The sequence below is a fragment of the Haliotis asinina genome, chromosome 2 (assembly GCF_037392515.1).
Source record: "Haliotis asinina isolate JCU_RB_2024 chromosome 2, JCU_Hal_asi_v2, whole genome shotgun sequence".
Lineage (NCBI taxonomy): Eukaryota > Metazoa > Mollusca > Gastropoda > Lepetellida > Haliotidae > Haliotis > Haliotis asinina.
This window is the reverse complement of record NC_090281.1, coordinates 52626136-52643844: the sequence shown is the minus strand read 5'-3', so window position 1 is coordinate 52643844 and position 17709 is coordinate 52626136. Positions and strand designations below refer to the sequence as shown.

The 17709-nt window shown below is 39.3% G+C and overlaps 1 protein-coding gene across 1 annotated transcript in view; it reads right to left on the bottom strand.

Moving 5' to 3' along the window:
• Window positions 1-17709, bottom strand: part of LOC137273907 (probable phospholipid-transporting ATPase IA) — a 104263-nt gene that overhangs the window by 28652 nt on the left and 57902 nt on the right. Inside the window, exons 6-25 of the mRNA XM_067806808.1 lie at window positions 14269-14383; window positions 12511-12580; window positions 11911-12038; window positions 11607-11677; window positions 10803-10900; window positions 8980-9088; window positions 8384-8511; window positions 7363-7440; window positions 6468-6556; window positions 6096-6162; window positions 5614-5725; window positions 5018-5100; window positions 4253-4302; window positions 3879-3948; window positions 3456-3540; window positions 2516-2655; window positions 2009-2056; window positions 1193-1283; window positions 698-762; window positions 275-364 (exon numbers count right to left, since the gene is read on the bottom strand). Coding sequence (XP_067662909.1) covers window positions 275-364; window positions 698-762; window positions 1193-1283; window positions 2009-2056; window positions 2516-2655; window positions 3456-3540; window positions 3879-3948; window positions 4253-4302; window positions 5018-5100; window positions 5614-5725; window positions 6096-6162; window positions 6468-6556; window positions 7363-7440; window positions 8384-8511; window positions 8980-9088; window positions 10803-10900; window positions 11607-11677; window positions 11911-12038; window positions 12511-12580; window positions 14269-14383 — 1787 coding nt within the window. The remainder of the gene's footprint in view (window positions 1-274; window positions 365-697; window positions 763-1192; window positions 1284-2008; window positions 2057-2515; window positions 2656-3455; window positions 3541-3878; window positions 3949-4252; window positions 4303-5017; window positions 5101-5613; window positions 5726-6095; window positions 6163-6467; window positions 6557-7362; window positions 7441-8383; window positions 8512-8979; window positions 9089-10802; window positions 10901-11606; window positions 11678-11910; window positions 12039-12510; window positions 12581-14268; window positions 14384-17709) is intronic.

Here is a 17709-nt window from a genome sequence, read left to right as displayed (position 1 = left end):
ATGGAAGTAGCTTGATCTATCAGCTACATGTCTTGACAATGTGATACAGAAAGCACAGTGCAATACGAAAAATTACGTCAAATGACTATGTCTGAGCTTGATTTGCTTAAACTTCTTTTAACAGAGTATGGTGACTTCTAGAATATAAGGTGTATATGTAGTAGGGCTGTAGGGCTATTCTGTGCATCAGACTCTATCCCCTTATGTATTCAGTTTGTTCCTTGTGATCAACAGAAGTGGATTTTTAACAACATTTGTCCTTGTATGTACTTACCTGGCCATCTATAATGAGAGCTACATCATTCTCCTTGCCGAGGGCATCTCCAAAGTCTTGCTTCCGCTTGATCAGCACATCTCTAGTACTCTAGAAGAGGAATGAAGTCAGTATACATAGTTGTCAATCATGTGACATTCATATACGCATTACATATACCATATTAGTTATTAAATGTAGCCCACATGCTTAGAAAGTTCACAAATTGAAGCACTTATGAAAACCATACTGAAATCAAGCAGTGGGTAAAAGATTTAGCTTTTCTTTAAGAGTAACTTTACATTATATCCATGGACTTTATGAATTATTCAGAGTATAATTTCAAGAGTGACAACAGCACATAAAGCACAAACTGCAACTCTGGCTGCCACAAGTTTGTGGAACCATCCTGCATGAAGAGATGTCTCTGGGTAGATGACTTACATCTAGGCTATGTTCATTGATGATCATTAGCTCCAGGCTTTGTGTCAGCAGCTTACAAGAGTAACCTGAAACACAGTCAAAACTTATATACAACAAAACAAATACACTTCATAAAACAAATACACAACAAAACAAATACACGCCACAAAACATATACACAGAATAAATACACACTAAAACCAATACAAACTACACAACAAATACACACTAGAAAACACGGACCATAGAAACAAATACATACAATGAAACAATTACAATACACACAATAAAATAAATACATACAAGAAAACAAACACAGGCAACAAATACAAATACAAGTACACAAGTGGATCCAAGTAGGGGATTCAGGAGATTCGAACATCCATCTTTCGAACTCAAACACAAGTTGATACAAACTGGATCTGCTATTCATTATTACACTGCTGAGAAGGGATATGTGGCAAGTTTTCAGAAGGTTTTTACAAGGAATCCATGCAGCTCTTTGACAGTCCATACCAATATTAATGGCTGTCTCTTGCTTGTCTCCTGTCAGCACCCAGATTTTGATGTCTGCCTTGCTCAGCGTGTCTATAGTTTCCGGAACACCCTATAAAAAAGTCAATTACAACTGCCAAACACAATGAAATATTGAATGCTACTACAGCCAATTAGAATACAAATGAGGAGAAGTGAATCAGTGTGCAGGGTTTTATGCCTCTTTTAGCACTATTCCAGCAATATCACAATGGCAGACACCAGAAATGTGCTTCACACATAGCATTCATGAGGTCTTCGGCATGATGATTATACTCCAGTGTCCCTATATAGAGAAGAATGATACGACGGGAAGAAGGAGAGGAAGAACATGAAGTGCGAGGAAAATAGCAATGAGAGGCACAATGAGGAGAAGAATGAGAACAAGAAAAAGATGGTACGGGGAAAGAGAAGAAAGAGAATGAAAAGAGAAGAAAACAGAGCTTCAGAGAAGAAAATGGACCAAAAAATATAAAAAGATGAAATAGGAGGAAGTGAGGTAAAATGTAACACTACATCAGCAATATCTCTGCCACATGGAGAAGAAGAATTAGGAGCAGAAGTAGAAGAAATAGATGACCAGTTTCCAGTAACAATGTACAATCTCAATTAGCTCATCATCATCATCATCATCATCATCATCATCATCATCATCACCACCACCACCACCACCACCACCATCATCATCATCATCATCATCATCATCATCATCATCATCATCACCACCATCATCATCATCATCATCATCATCATCATCATCAAAATGATCAAATATATGTAAAAGAAGGAGCAACTTACATCTTGTAGTTTATCTTCAATAGCTGTGGCACCCAGAAGCTTCAGGTTCTGCAATATGAATGGGGCACATTAATCACAGCATAAAATCACAGTAATCTCCCCTTGTCTCTTGACATCAGAGACATCAACATGGACATGCATGGCTACTCTATTGGAGAGCTCTCCTCACTCAGGCAGAAAGAGGAAGGATTAATAAGTGACATTTACCAGCTTGGACGTCAGAAGCACAAGCACAGACATAATGCTGGGAAACCTAAAGCGAAACTGAAGCACACCTGTATTCAGATCCACTATCAAGTTCCTGGTACAAATAAGGGATATAACTCTGTACAATGAGTAGAATTATGAAGCCTCAGATGAATTACATTTAAAGCAATCATTAACACATAGAAATTAGGATTCAAATCATAGGATACTGACAGGCCTAAGGGAAACAACTGTGAACATCAAACTGTAGGAAATTAGATGAGTAGACTTGACTCAGAGAAAGTCAGAGAAGCGGTGTACCCTCTCAATCAGCTCTGCTGCCTCCTCCAACTTCTTCTCCCGGTTCTGTATGGATGTGCTAGCTTTGTAGAAAGTGTGCTTCCATTCCTCGTAAAAGTCCTCTGAAATGTCTGCAGTAGCTATACAGAGAGTCCTCAAACCTGCAACAGCCACAACAATCTGTTTGGAGAAGGTGTCAGCAAACTACCAAATTCACAAAGTCATCTCCTTTTAGTGGGTGAGTTTAGTTTTACACCACTTTCAGCAATATTCCAGCTATATGGCGGCAGTCTGTAAATAATCGAGTCTGGACCAGACAATCCAATGATCAACAACATAAGCAATGATCTGCGCAATGAGCAACCGATGAATTCTGTCAACCAAGTCAGCACGTCTGACCACCCGATTCAGTTAGTCGCCTTTTCCGACAAGAATGGTCGCCTTTTATGGCAAGCATGAGTTGCTAAAGGCCTATTCTACCCTGTACCTTCATCGGTCTCATCTTCTTTTAAAAAGACATAGAGTTCTGTTCCAAAATGAATTATAGATGGCATTACCAAGAAGCTTTAACTGATAAGATCATTAGAGTGAGTAAGTGAGTTTAGTTTTACGCTGAACTCAGCAATAATCTAGCTAAACGGTATTGGTTATAAATAATCAAGTCTGGACCAGACAAGCCAGTAATGAACAGCATGAGCATTGATCTGTACAATTTGGAACCCATGACATGAGTCAACCGTGTCAGTGAGCCTGACCACCCAATCCCGTAGGTCACATCTTATGGCATGCACAGTCTTCACAGGTCAGATCATAAGAATAAGCTTCAATATTGCATTTGTAGATAAAGCCCCTCTGACATGAGAACTGACAGCAGACATAATATTCATGAATCTACCTCACCAGATAAAACGAGAGATACAACTAGATGTTAGATGCATGAAAGCATATCCCTAACAACTACCTATAGATGCAAACTCTTCCAAGTGTTGCAGAGTTATGTCCCTGTACAGCTGAGTCTCATCGAGTCGGTCGTAGATCACAGTGTCCTGCAACAAAGAATGAGTACTGGTGCTAGTTGGTTATTCAACAGAAATCATGACTGGACCATACCAATCACCTTAATGATCCACTAGACAGCCAAACAGCCAATCAGTCTGGATCCCAATAATGTTGTACAAAATGAAATATAGATCATAGAGCTGAAATATCACTAGATACCAGCTGTTTTTATTATCAGCTTGAAATAATCCAGAAGTACATAGAGGTCCACATGGACACTCTTCGGAATAAAACTTTGGGTTTGATACCAAATTAAATCAACAAGCAAATAAGAACACTTTACTTTGGTAAAAACTACAACCTATGGGACATGCCCTACACTTACCGCCCCCTTACAGTAGAGTTGAATCCGGCCATCAGGACGCTTCACAACCACGGACATTCGCTTCCTCTCACTGCAACAAATCAACATGGTAGGGCTGATGCAAAGCGGGATAAAACAGACAGCAATGGAATAAACCATCTGACTAAGATGAAGGTGATGAGGTGAGTTAAAACAAGACTGGGTTGGAGATCACATTCAAGATAATTGTTTTGTTTGTTTAACGCCACTCTATATGTTATCTACCATTTACAATCACACTTTTACAGTTGCCATTGACAAATTCATACAGTTCAGGAGAATACACCCCAGAAACATCTTCCAGCACAACCACTGTTAGGTTGAATTGTTCATCAATTCACAAAAGTCAGACTCACCTTGTAAATTCTAAAACATTGAGTATTTCATAGGTTTCCACTTTACCGAACTGAAAGAGAAAAAAATAAAGTCCATAAGTCATGCCATATCGGAGATGATTGTTCCTTTCGATGTCTTGATTATCTGAGAGGAGGTCTTCTGAAGTCATTAATCACCAGGAGAGAGAACGATGAGACCACACTTTGACAGGTATAAAAAAATAGACTTCATATAAGACCACCTTGAAAATGTTCAATTTCATCTGTATTTAAAAAAAAATATCAGACAGGATGCATTTTCCCTTCACAGTACCTGGTATGTACTTAAAACAAACTCATCAAGACTGCGTATATTAACTATCGCTGGGCCCAACTTTCAGAAATGATTGTTCGGATGACCTGTAAGCTAGAGTGATTCCATCAAATAAGCTAAGTGATTTTCCTTTCATAAGATAATAAAGTACACTGAAACAAGTATCTGGCATGTGATGTGGTTACGTAGGAGAATTATTTATTATAGCACAGATTTCAATCTCCTTTCACGTGAAGCCTGAACATTCAGTAAGACATTAACTACAATGTTTTCTCATCATCAAAAATCACTAGGAAAAACACTGCTTGTAAATGCACTACCTAGGGAACTACTTGAATTACATCTAAAACCCAGATTACATATGTAATGAAACCTACATTAAATTAAGAAAGCATAACGTTAGGACATCATAATCTCCAAGTACATATACAAGAACACGATATGATCCTGTGTTGACAGAGCCAGAGACTTACCACCTCTATAGATACAGTCTGGGGAGTCCTCGTTGTGAAGACAAATCCAAATTTTCGTGCAGCCTTTACCAAAGCAGCTTCATCTGCAAGCACAGCATTGAACACTGAGTCCCCGTCTGCTAATATGTTTGTTTTATGCCACTAGGTGGAGCTACATCAAATGCTAATGACTTGTAAGACCAGATCTGTATAGCACAGCTCTCTATTAGTAGAAGCTTCTAAAATCTTCATCCTAGCAGCAAAATATTACGCATTCCAGTCTTGTTGGCACTAATAAAAAGCTCCTCTGCACGACATTTATCAAATATGAGGTTCAGCGATTGCATTTAGACGCACATACACTTTTAGCTATGTTTTGATTATGTTCTTTAACATCACTACAAGCTAAATATTCTCTGTCTACACTGTGCAATAAATATAGAAATATGGTCAAACTTTGCAAATGTTGAGGGCAGACTTGGTGTTGGGATGAATAGTTTCACTATGAATTTGCCCAGGCAGGAATAGATCTGACTAGCAATTTCATTTTCTGTAAAAGGTTCTCTGATAACAAAAGTTGTAGATAAAGTTGTTGCCCTCACTCTGCCATCACATACCTGGAGATGATGCCTGGTAGGTAATTTCGTTCAGGTCCAGCTGGCGTTCAGGCACCACGGTATGGCACACTGCCAGGAGCGTCAGGAACTCCTGAATTGTTGATGAAGTCACCTGCAGGGGACAACAACAATAGTCTCAGGAGTTCATGTGTTCTAATACTAGTCCAGAGGATTAGTAAAGTCTGAAACTGTCGTGATGCCAAACTTAGTTATCAGATATTTCCCACATTCATATATTAACTACATAAACTGTAGCTATAAATGCAAGGAAACAGTCTTGTTCTATTTCTGACAGTCCAAGAATTAGTTAGGGCCTTTGAGTTTGTAGCTACTTCTGCTTGAGCAGAGCAAAAATATGTTCACTGAGAACATTTACTAGTTACCCGATGATGTCAAAGTGGTCTTAGAAGAGTTTTGAAATCTTTCAGAAGCTATCACTTGATAGACCAGTCTGAATGATGAATATTATTGGAAATACTTACATGGTTGGATCTGAGATTCTCCATTAGAGATTCATCGTCAAACTTGTGGATGCTTTCATCGTTGTTCCTGTAGGACAAACAGACATACTCTCAGATGCTGATAGAGGTCTAGTAGTTAAAATGAAAACCGAAACAGTACACTTTTAGGTTGATAAAACACAGAGCAGTAAGCACCATTCCAGACATGGTAGTCTGTCAGTGGTCAGGAACCATGGCACCATACAAGATAACACACAGACAGGTCACATAGTACCTCTACTATTGTCATGCCAACTTTGGCCAGCATAGGTAAAAGTAACCCTAAAGCCCCTAAATTACAGATAATATAATGTTACAACCTTAAAGGTTATGTGGCACTGTCCTCCAACTCACCCGTAAGCGATGCCAGCTATGCTACACTTCCGGAATTCCATGACATTCTTAGTAAGCGTGCCAGTTTTGTCTGAGAAGATGTACTTCACCTGTAGTAGAGACATTTTGTGTGACATGATAATGACTTGACAAGCTAAAGATGACAGATGAACAACTTCTTTATTTGGACAATGTGATGTTTCGATACAGAGCCTTGTTCAGAGCCTCAAGCAAGCATATACTCGCTTGACAGCGATACAAGGATCTGTATTGAAACACTGCATCATCTGAATAAAGAAGTTGTTCATCAATATGATGGTCCCTATCTGATTCACCAACTTGTAAACATGTCACTCAAAGAAGCTAAACATATTACTTAAGTTCAAGTTTTGTTTTTCAAACTGGTGGACTGCAAACAAAGTAAACATACAGTAAAGTACGCTCCTTAGATATATACTCAGGAAGAGAAGTAAGGTGGCACATTTGTTTGTCTTCCAAAGCGTACAACTAGATAACCTGAAAGAATCTTGTTGTGATTGCTGTTTCTGAGCACTGTTTAAACAACTGAATGACAAAGTATCACATGAGAAATAAAATACCAGACAACTCAGTGGTTGATATCATGAGTGATACTTTGAGTCATCAGGACACAACACCTGGGTTATTCTTACCAAGAATGAATACTAAACAGCAAAAGAAATGCAAGTTTTTGAAAGAATGAAATCTAATATAAGTAAGAGTTCATGTTTATGTCTTCTACAAAAAACTTGACCGACAGAACTACAACAGATTTCTGTTTCTTTTGCTGTTTAGAATAGTTTGGAAATTTTCTTTCAACATGTACTGCATGCATGGTCTTACCTAAGTGTATACTGCATTATACAGGCAATTATCTATCTGTGTAAAATGTCCTCACCTGTCCCAGCTCCTCGTTAAGGTTGGACGTTCGGGCCATGGCTGGGGTGTCTGTCTCAGCATAGTACATGTCTAGGTCCTGGAATAAGTCCATGCCAACATAATGTTTAAAGGAATTGATTCTAGTCTTAAACAAGGGCACCTGTAACAACACAGACCTACCGAGCTGAAGATGAACAGTAACAGAAGATGTCGGTAATTGAATGGACTTATCCAGTTGATGAAGATGAACTCCCTTCATCCTATAATGGAGTTGCCCTAGCAACATGGACCTATACAGTTGATGAAGATGATCTACCCCCTCCCTGTAGTGACATGGACCTACCCAGTTGATGAAGATGACCTATTCACTCCCTATAGCGACAAGGACCTATCCATTTGATGAAGATGATCTACCCCCTCCCTGTAGTGACACGGACCTACCCAGTTGATCAAAATGACCTATTCCCTCCCTATAGCGACAAGGACCTATCCAGTTGATGAAGATGATCTACCCCCTCCCTGTAGTGACATGGACCTACCCAGTTGATGAAGATGACCTATTCACTCCCTATAGCGACAAGGACCTATCCATTTGATGAAGATGATCTACCCCCTCCCTGTAGTGACATGGACCTACCCAGTTGATCAAGATGATCAACCCCTTCCTGTAGTGACTAGGACCTATCAAGCCGATGAAGACAACCTATAAAGGACCTATCCAGTCGAAGAAGATGACCTATCAGTTCCCTGTAGTGACAAGGACTACCCAGTTGATGAAGATGACCTATTATTTCCCTGTAGTGACAAGGACTACCCAGTTGATGAAGATGACCTATCCCTTCCCTGTACTGACAAGGACTACCCAGTTGATGAAGATGACCTATCCCTTCCCTGTACTGACAAGGACTACCCAGTTGATGAAGATGACCTATCCCTTCCCTGTACGGACAAGAAATACTCAGTTGATGAAGATGACCTACCCCTTCCCCATAGAGACGAGGACCAACCCAGTTGATGAAGATGACCTATTAAACACCTACCCAGTTGATGAAGATGGCCTGGATAAACTTGACAACCTCCAGAGTGACCTGTAAACTGATGGGGATCAAGTTGTTGTACAGGATGATAAACGTCAACAGGTTGTAGCCGAAGTTGGTGGGAGGCATTTCTGCAATAGATCAGAGTCCAGTCAGTATGGAGGTGTGCACTGGACAGAATGTGTACAAGCTTCTTGTTGCATTTCAGTGTCAAGGATGATGCACTGATTGTTCTAAATCTTCATCAAACTTGTCAAGTAACAGTCATTGTATTCACGGTCATAAGACCATCTCCCCACTTCCAACAATTGCTAGCAGAACTATGTGGACCAGACCGTTCTGGGAGCTTCCAAGGACAGTGTGCAACCATCTAGCATGGTGATAATTATAGTATTTTCTTGTTCATTACCATTGAAACTAATTGTCTGACAGACTTTACTGCAACTCATAAGTCAGTGTTAACACACCATGGGATTATAAGTATAAGTCAGTTAGCTCTCTATGGTAGAATAGGTATAAATGTGTGTTAACTCACTGTGGTAGGATAAGTGCAAGTCAGTATTAACTCACTGTGGTAGGATAAGTCAGTGTTAACTCACCATGGTAGGCCAGGTACCAGTCTGTGGTTTGGTGCTTGTTTGACCACACTGTGTTAGCAACTGTGCTGATTAGAGATAGCACCACCAGAATCACAAACAGTAACAAGATCTGAAACAAGAAACATTTTGATCCTAGGTCTGTCACTTTTTCATCACAGCATCAAGTAAAAAACATGTAGAATGGATGCCATAACAATTCGATTTTAACATCCTGGCAAAGTTAAAATGCTTCCTAGAACAGTACATCAGTTAATGTTCTGGTGAAATATTCCAGATATTTCTCATTAGTCACCAGATTTGACACTGATCATCAGGTATCAGGCACCAGGCCTGGACTGAATCAGCTGGCATGTGATTTAATTAAAATCATATCAAAATCATGTATCCTATTAGCCAGATTTTATGCCTAATATTCATGTAGACATACAGTCATCCCTGGCAATAAAGCGCTTAGAGATACTGCAGATTAGGTTAAACCGTGGGGTAATCTGTTGCTCCCATAGAAACAAGTAGAACGGTGATCACACCCCTCTACAAAATTGAAAGTAGCTAATCAACAAATCCGCTGGTACGGTCAGGAAATAACATAAACTCAATGCGGAAATTCAGTGCGGATGGCAACTGACAGTGTTTATCGTACATATCCGTTTTTTTCAGATGCTTAAACATGAAGGGTTTCCTCAAAAATAACTATACCAATAGCAAAATATCGTAGTAGATCTAACTGATATACGACAAGACATACCATCAGTCAAGTACTTACAATGTTTGCTCTGATGCAACACACCGCCCTATAGCGTGGGTAAACAGAGTCATCTGAGAACGTATGGTGTCAGAAAATACTTTTTTTTTCCATTAAATTCAATCCCATTGTTATTCATTAAAACTGTTGACAGAAACAACAGAGACATCACGGTATTACCTCCTTCCATAGGCGTACAACTTCTGCTTACCACATTCGTGAGGGTCCGTTTTTCGTGCCTACCACGATAGCACCAATTTCACCTTATTCTTAGCAATCATGCTCAGATTACAGCCTTGTAATCCATGGACTCAGAGACCTGTGTTATTGACTCATTGAAGTCATTTTTTTAACAATAAAATGGCTAACATTATGTTTTTCAGAAGCAAAGTTGCATGTACCACGGGAAGTCAGCTGTGACTTGTCAAAATGTCTCCTAACCAGACAGGTAACAGCCTGTGTTCATTGTTATGCTAAATATGTTTGCAGAAAATATGCATTATATACTAATCCGATAGCGATATATAATATATCTGTTACAATAACTGCTTAATATATAAAATATCCTGATAATGGAATAGAAATTATTTGATGTAATATTATCACATCGTTGGCACACTGGCACATTGAACCAAAAATTCTGTACACAGCTGACCGCTATTTCCAGCTTAGTTGAACAACAGGTAGCATTACAGGAACAACAATTAAATTTTTATGTCTAGTGATTTTTGATTGCAAGATTCCCGTACATATATATGATTATGTTTGTTTATTGTCACCTTCAACGATACGATATAGTTTTGAGTAGGCACAATACACGAAATATAGCAGTTTTGTTATGTTCTTGGAAAATATGATTTTATTTGGTCTTTGTTCCACATTATGTAATAGGTACTATAACGCGGATGTCTGATAATGCAGGGGGTCATCAGTGGACCCCAAGACCCGCGTTATGGTGAGGAACGACTGTATAAGATTTCTGAAACTGTGTAGTAATTCAATACACTGCACGTACAGATCTAGACTGAAAATGTTACCTAGATGAAGAAGTCAACAGAGGTCAAAATATCATACAACTCACCTGTGTGTTGGTCATTTTCTCAACATTGGACCTCTTGAGTGGTGCTGATGTGGAGTTGAGCATAAGTTTAGTCTGGGCACCAGTGTACACCACAACACCTGAAACATGGAGGAGGAGAGACGTACTGGTCAGGATCTTACATAACGTGACAAATGTAACAACCAGGATAACAGGCCAATGCACTGGATGGAATTTGCCCAACAATATTTTATCACTCTCTCTCGTATGTAGCATATGCCTGATCTTGGCTACAGACCCCAAACATTGCTTCATTGTCATCCATGTGGTCCCTTTGTGGGGACTTAACGTTAGAAAAGGGACGCCTTTCGCAAAGCCAGAGGTGATTGTAAGTCACTAAGGCATCCTTAGTCCAATGTTCAAGAATGGGGGTTAAGGTGAATGTAAGTAAAGTTTGTTTCATGAAAGCAGCCCGTTGTTTCCAGCCAACTAGTAGGAAGCAAACTAATGGACAGGAATGATGATTGGTTGCATGTCATCATACTCCGAATCCTGCTTGCAGCATCAATCATTGGTCTGGTCATGGGATTGGTCCTGCATTGAACAGAATTTCAGTCTTAGGATAAACAACTTACAGGTCGCTTGGGACTCCACAGCGACCAAGGTCCGATCACAGCTACTAAGTGGACAACAGTACAGCACAGTAATAATCTTAATAACGGAAAATCTTGGATTCGAAGCTATGACAAGCCAGGAAAAGTCAACTGAGAGATGTAAATTGCCATAGCTTAGACCATATGAGTACATATGGAGATGCAAAGTCAGGTCACAATATTTGTTACGTACCAAAGATCCAGTTTGTGTTCTTAAGTATTGCTCCTCTAAGCAGCAGCTGGTCTGGTCCTACAGGGATGGCCCTGGAAACAAACAAACAATCACTTCCTAACAACTTTCTCCGTTGAAAAATACCTTAGCATATATTAGAACAAACACTTGATGTATTTCCATGACATGTCATCTGTAGAGGGATGTTTCCGGATAAAAGGAGGAAGTTTTACGTCTAAAAAGGCCTGTGGTATGGCTGAAATTTTGGAGAGTTTCACACCCTGTGTTCATCAGTCAAGATCTGGCTCAACACTTGGAATCTTACATAGAGCTTTGTGGTCTGATGTTTCCAACGAAGTCATAAAGATGTCGGTTAGGGAGTTCACACTCCACAGTCCCCTGGAAGTCCTGAAGATCCTCTCCCGTCAGCAACTTTGCTGTTTTGGGAACACCCTGAAACGCACAGTCACTTATCAACTATACCATTTTCACGGATGCACAGTCTGAACTACTTATCATTGAAGAATGAGGACAATTTTATGGATATACAACTCCTTTATTCTGTATAGGTGATGTTTCAACATAATGTTGACAAAGTTGTCCCTATTCTTCTTCTCCTAAACTGTAAGAATGCCAGTCAAAGAAAGCAACATATCATTCTTTGAATATGGGGGGTCTAAGTGTAGGCTTGGATTTTCCGTAGACAGTAAAATATATATCTCTGTTTTAAGACAGTTTCTATATTTTTTTTCAATACAAGAGACAAAAAAAACATGAGGGGCACCAATGACTGGACACACATTATACACATGCGAGTGGAGTTTCTTGGTCTTACACAAGGACATACTTATGGTCAGATTCTCTTTGTGAAGTACAGTGCAAGTCACATTCACATACAGGACAAACATGGTATTGTCCAACTCACCTGTCTCAACTTCAAGTTTGTCTCTCCATCTAGGTTGGAGGTCTCGATGTAACACATGGCTTGGGGCTCACTGAAAATCAAACAATCCTTCATTAAGTTAAGAACATAGCTCATTTCACAGTTCAAAGTTGGTCATTCTCACCAAAATAATCACTGATATTGACCAATGAATGGTGCAGTTTGATATATCACAAATTGTGACATGTCCTGACCTGACACCACTCCTCTATCAGGAAAACACCCATCAAACCATTACAGTTGCAAATTACTATTTTTGTCTGGCCAGTAAAATTAAAAACTGTGATACCCTAGTGATCATGAAGTGATTCTTCTTCTGTTCCATGCCACCCTCCAAATATCAAACATTCAGAATTCCTTCTATAACAGACACTGTCAAACACAGTTACCTCCCCTGAATTGATCTCGCTGTTCAAGTCTCTTAGTGTTGAAGTAAGACTTTCGATGCCATGACACTTTTTTTCCCAATAAACAGGAATTCAGGGCAATTCAGTACTTTTATAGGAAAGGCTTTGTTTTTTAGACAGAAAATTTGAATTTGTTTCTAATTGGACTAGTCTTGAAATAAACACATGAATTTACAACAACCAACTGTTCAATTACTGTTAGAGAGACAATATCTTATGATGCTGGTAAATAGCAAGAAAGAAAATAAACAGCAATAACGAAGAATTTTCATTGCTATGTAACCTTCTAAATTATTTGTTTGAACTTAACGGAATACTGAGACAAATGATCCCACTGCTTCGAGCTGACAAAATACCATGCTAAGATCAATATTCTTACACATTTCTATCAGCAGTCTCCCAACATCCACAAGCAGCTTCATGAATGTTTCAGCATTGTCATTAAGTGATGACTTAGCTGCTTGGGCATACCGACTAGGAGCTTGACAAGCCAACGTTATGAATTAAACATGAACATGCTGCAGATGTGATGTAACATAAGTTAATTCTCTTGATGAATAATACAAAATGGTGCAACAACCTCCCTCTGTTGGTTACATCTGTCTCTGGTACCTCTACACTATGGCGTGTTGAGATGAAGTAAAGATTGTTGTCACTTCAAGATGACTGCACTTACATCGGTCTCATTACAATCAGAGTCATCATTATCATCAAGCAGATCAGACGACATTCTATTACTGGTCAGAACAACCTTTCATCTAACCAATCAGGGCATTGCACAACAGATCAGAATTGAGAGAGTAGGAATGTGTTTTGTAATCATGAAAGATCAAAAACATATAAAAATGCATTCCCCTGGCAGTTGCTGGCCTGATTCAATGGGATTCCAAAAACCACTACTTGTTTCAGTAGGATGAACATTTAAAAGAGGAAGGTTTGCACAGCTCATAAGAAGTAATGCCACACATCCAGCAATCAACTGAAATTCAACGAAGTTCTTTTGTTCAGTTTTCCCATTTTGAATTAAGAACATGAGTAGTCATCAATGGAAGGAGCCTGTTTGAAACTAGAGATACATATAGCTTCCTTTGAAAAAAACAAACAAAAAAAACAAACAAACAAAAAAACAACTAGTGTCAGAATGTGCTGCAAAGGGCACTTATTTTTAGCTGCATTTTCATAGTGAGTGTATTTTTGTCAAACACAAACCTAGCACCATAGGTATGCTGTTCAACAGGTTCATCCTAAATCATTTATCTATATTCAAATGTACAAAGCTGACACTACGCTTCAGTAAGACTTTGTGCAAATGGTAGGAATGTAAGCAACCGACCTTGATGACAGAAGAATAAGGTCGGCGGGAAAGAAGCCTCCATTGACCACCTTGATTATATCTCCAACTACAACTTCTGTCCATTTTACTGTCTGCCAGGAAGAGTTGCGGAAAACTGAAATAGGAAAATAAATACATCGATGAACATTATCAATGTTTGTATAGAAACATCAAGAACCATGTTTGAGTATGTGAACTTCTAAATATACAACCAGATTTTTCAACATATTGTTTATGTACAGTGAGTGAGTGAGTGAGTTTAGTTTTACGTCGCACTTAGCAATATTCCAGCTATATGGCAGCGGTTTGTAAATAATCGAGTCTGGACCAGACAATCCAGTGATCAACAACATGAGCATCGATCTGTGCAATTGGGAACCGATGACGTGTCAACCAAGTCAGCTAGTCTGACCACCCGATCCCGTTAGTCGCCTCTTACGACAAGCACAGTCACCTTTTATGGCAAGCATGGGTTGCTGAAGGCCTATTCTACCCCGCAACCTTCATGGGTCTGTTTATGTACAATGCAGAACAAATGTGACAATTGGGATTCAATCAATGATTCTGCACACAAAGGAATTCTACAAAAAAAGAGACAGGTTCATTGACAGACGACAAGACTACCAGATGCAGGGGAATCTGTCTATGGGACATGTGTGATGAGATGAAACTTCATACCATTCAGATTGTGGTCTGGATCAGTATGAACGACAATAAATCAACAAAAACCTCTGGGACTGTAAATTTAGCCAGAACTGACAGAGGACAAGATTGGAGGTACACTTGACAGATCCCCTCTACTGTCAACTCACAAATAACCCCACCAAATCAGGAATAAGAGTATGGTGGTAGGATGTATGTTTTTCACAAAAAATATACCTTAAACTATGATGCAGCAACAGCTCCTCTACACGAACACTGAGTGATTTCAACAAATGATTATCATTCTCTGACAATAGCACTTCTATACTTGTAGGTTTATGTTATTGGAGCACTATAACTGCAGCACTATGGCTAAAGCATCTGCTAGAGACTGGAATTTGGTGGTTCAATTCCTTGCAGTGGCACACCAAAAGACAAATATGGTAGTTGTTGTTACTCTGCCCTGCACTCAGTATTAAAGCAAGGATTGGCTGGCTCCATGTTACTACAGCAAGGCAGATCAGTGAGCTAGCACTAAACAGCAGCATTAGTCGGGACAGACATAAGTGACGTCACATGCATGCACTTAGCACGAGGCACAATGCATATGTAACTGTAAAGATCTCATTTCCCTCAAATCTCATCTCCCTTCACCTTTATGTGTTAACTGAGCTTCCAACACCATTCAGACATTTCAGACTGGTATCAGACACCATTAGTAATTAAAGCCAGGTGTGAAATTTTAACATCCCAGAATAATGTGTGTAAAGCACAGCTGCTCATTTACCTTACAACACAAAAAATCTCACTGACAGTAATTTTTGTCAAATTTGAGTATGAGTTTACGCCATTTTTAGCATTATGTCCGCAATATCACAGCAGGAGAATACCAGAAATGGACTTCACATGGTAAAATCAAATTCAGGTGTTTGGCGTGACGAGCGAACACTTTAACCACTAGGCTACCCTACCACCCGCTGATCAAATTTGACATGACTGACAGTTTGTCTACTCACTCCTATGTTAGGTAATGACTTGTTTGTCTGCTTGTTGGTTAACACTATGCACATCAATATTCCTGTTATATGACCACTGCCTGAAGATAATCAATGGCTGCAATGATTCGGTTTGATTCATCAGAAATTGAATCAGACAAGTTAATTTTCAATAATCATTATCACTATTTTGATTCAGTATTTGAATACCTATTTAAAATATTTCCTTACAGCCACAATGTAATTTTGACTCCAAATTTAGTAGTTTTGAGCAGTGAAATAAGGAAAAGTGTGATTGGTTGACGTTGGTTATCAAATGAGAACTGTTGTTAGTAAACGTTGTTTACAATGGGTTTCATGCTAATAAGGTCGACTCTGTGAGTTATATGAAATTTGATGTTTTACATGTTTGTAGAATCGAATCAAAAGTGAATGAATCAAGAGTCTGATTTCAAAAATCAAATTTAATTGAGGTCTGGGTGAACCCTTTCGCAACTCTACACCCAATCAAGTCCCCAGATGACCTTAACTCCCTTACTTATGGTCGTCTTAGCGCTAAGGTTGTTTTGTACAACAGAGCCCTGATCCAAATGGTTGCATGTTATGTTCAGCATTGGTATCTGGTAATCAGTCCCAACTGAATCCTACAGGTTAACCTCTGGTAGTAGGACCATGGCAGTTCTGAGGAACACATCCATGAACTATTGTGAAGTGGATATATCACCAGATATCTCCTGGACCAAGTCAACACCATACCTTGATGTCTCCTGACAAGACACCCACATTGTAGACCAGCAAAATATGCATCTGGAAGAACTAATCAATTTCACCGAAATGAGAAGTGTCAATCAGCCAAACGTTCAGCTCAGTAAAGAGTCTGCTTGCTTGCAGGGTCCAATAATTGACTCTCAGTCTTCCTCACGCAGAGGAGTTCTCAGCAAATCAACCCCATTTAGCTCAAGGCTCCTCAAATCAAAGGCCACTTACTTGATATAAACCGTTTGTAACTGCTCTACATATTCAAACACATCATTTGTATTCCAAAAATGTTTGGGCAGAGTGTGGCAGTAATGAAAACAAATTTTCTCTGGTTTGTGAGGAGGAAATTAGCAGCCTGAAGGCTGAATACCATGACTGATGGCACTGGTTGTTCCCTGCCTACCACATCCTATATATTCGCCACCATCTCCAAACATCACTAGACAGGACTATTTACCAAGAGGTCAAATTGTCGCTGAACGTTCAGAATGATGAAAAAAATATCAGTAGCATATATATATATGTGCTTGCAAATGCTTCTCTTTGATGTTTTTTATTAATATTTGTCAAACAGGTGTTTGTTTTTATAAATGATATAAAATTTGACACAGTATTTGGTTTTTGAGCATGACACAACACTTCAAAGACACAAAGCGCTGGAAGTGCCTTTTGTTATTCTGGAGAGGCAACAGTTTTAAGCTTGCATATGGAACTGAAATGTGAAGTGAGTGAGTGAGTTTAGTTTTATGCCGCACTCAGCAATATTCCGGCGGCGGTCTGTGAATAATCAAGTCTGGACCAGACAATCCAGTGATCAACAACATGAGCATCGATCTGCGCAGTTGGGAACCGATGACATGTGTCAACCAAGTCAGCGAGCCTGACCACCCGATCCCGTTAGTCGCCTCTTACGACAAGCATAGTCGCCTTTTATGGCAAGTATGGGTTGCTGAAGGCCTATTCTACCCCGGGACCTTCACGGGTCCTGAAATGTGAAAGCTAGGAGCATTTCAGGAAAATAACTCAAACTCAATGTTAAACTTCA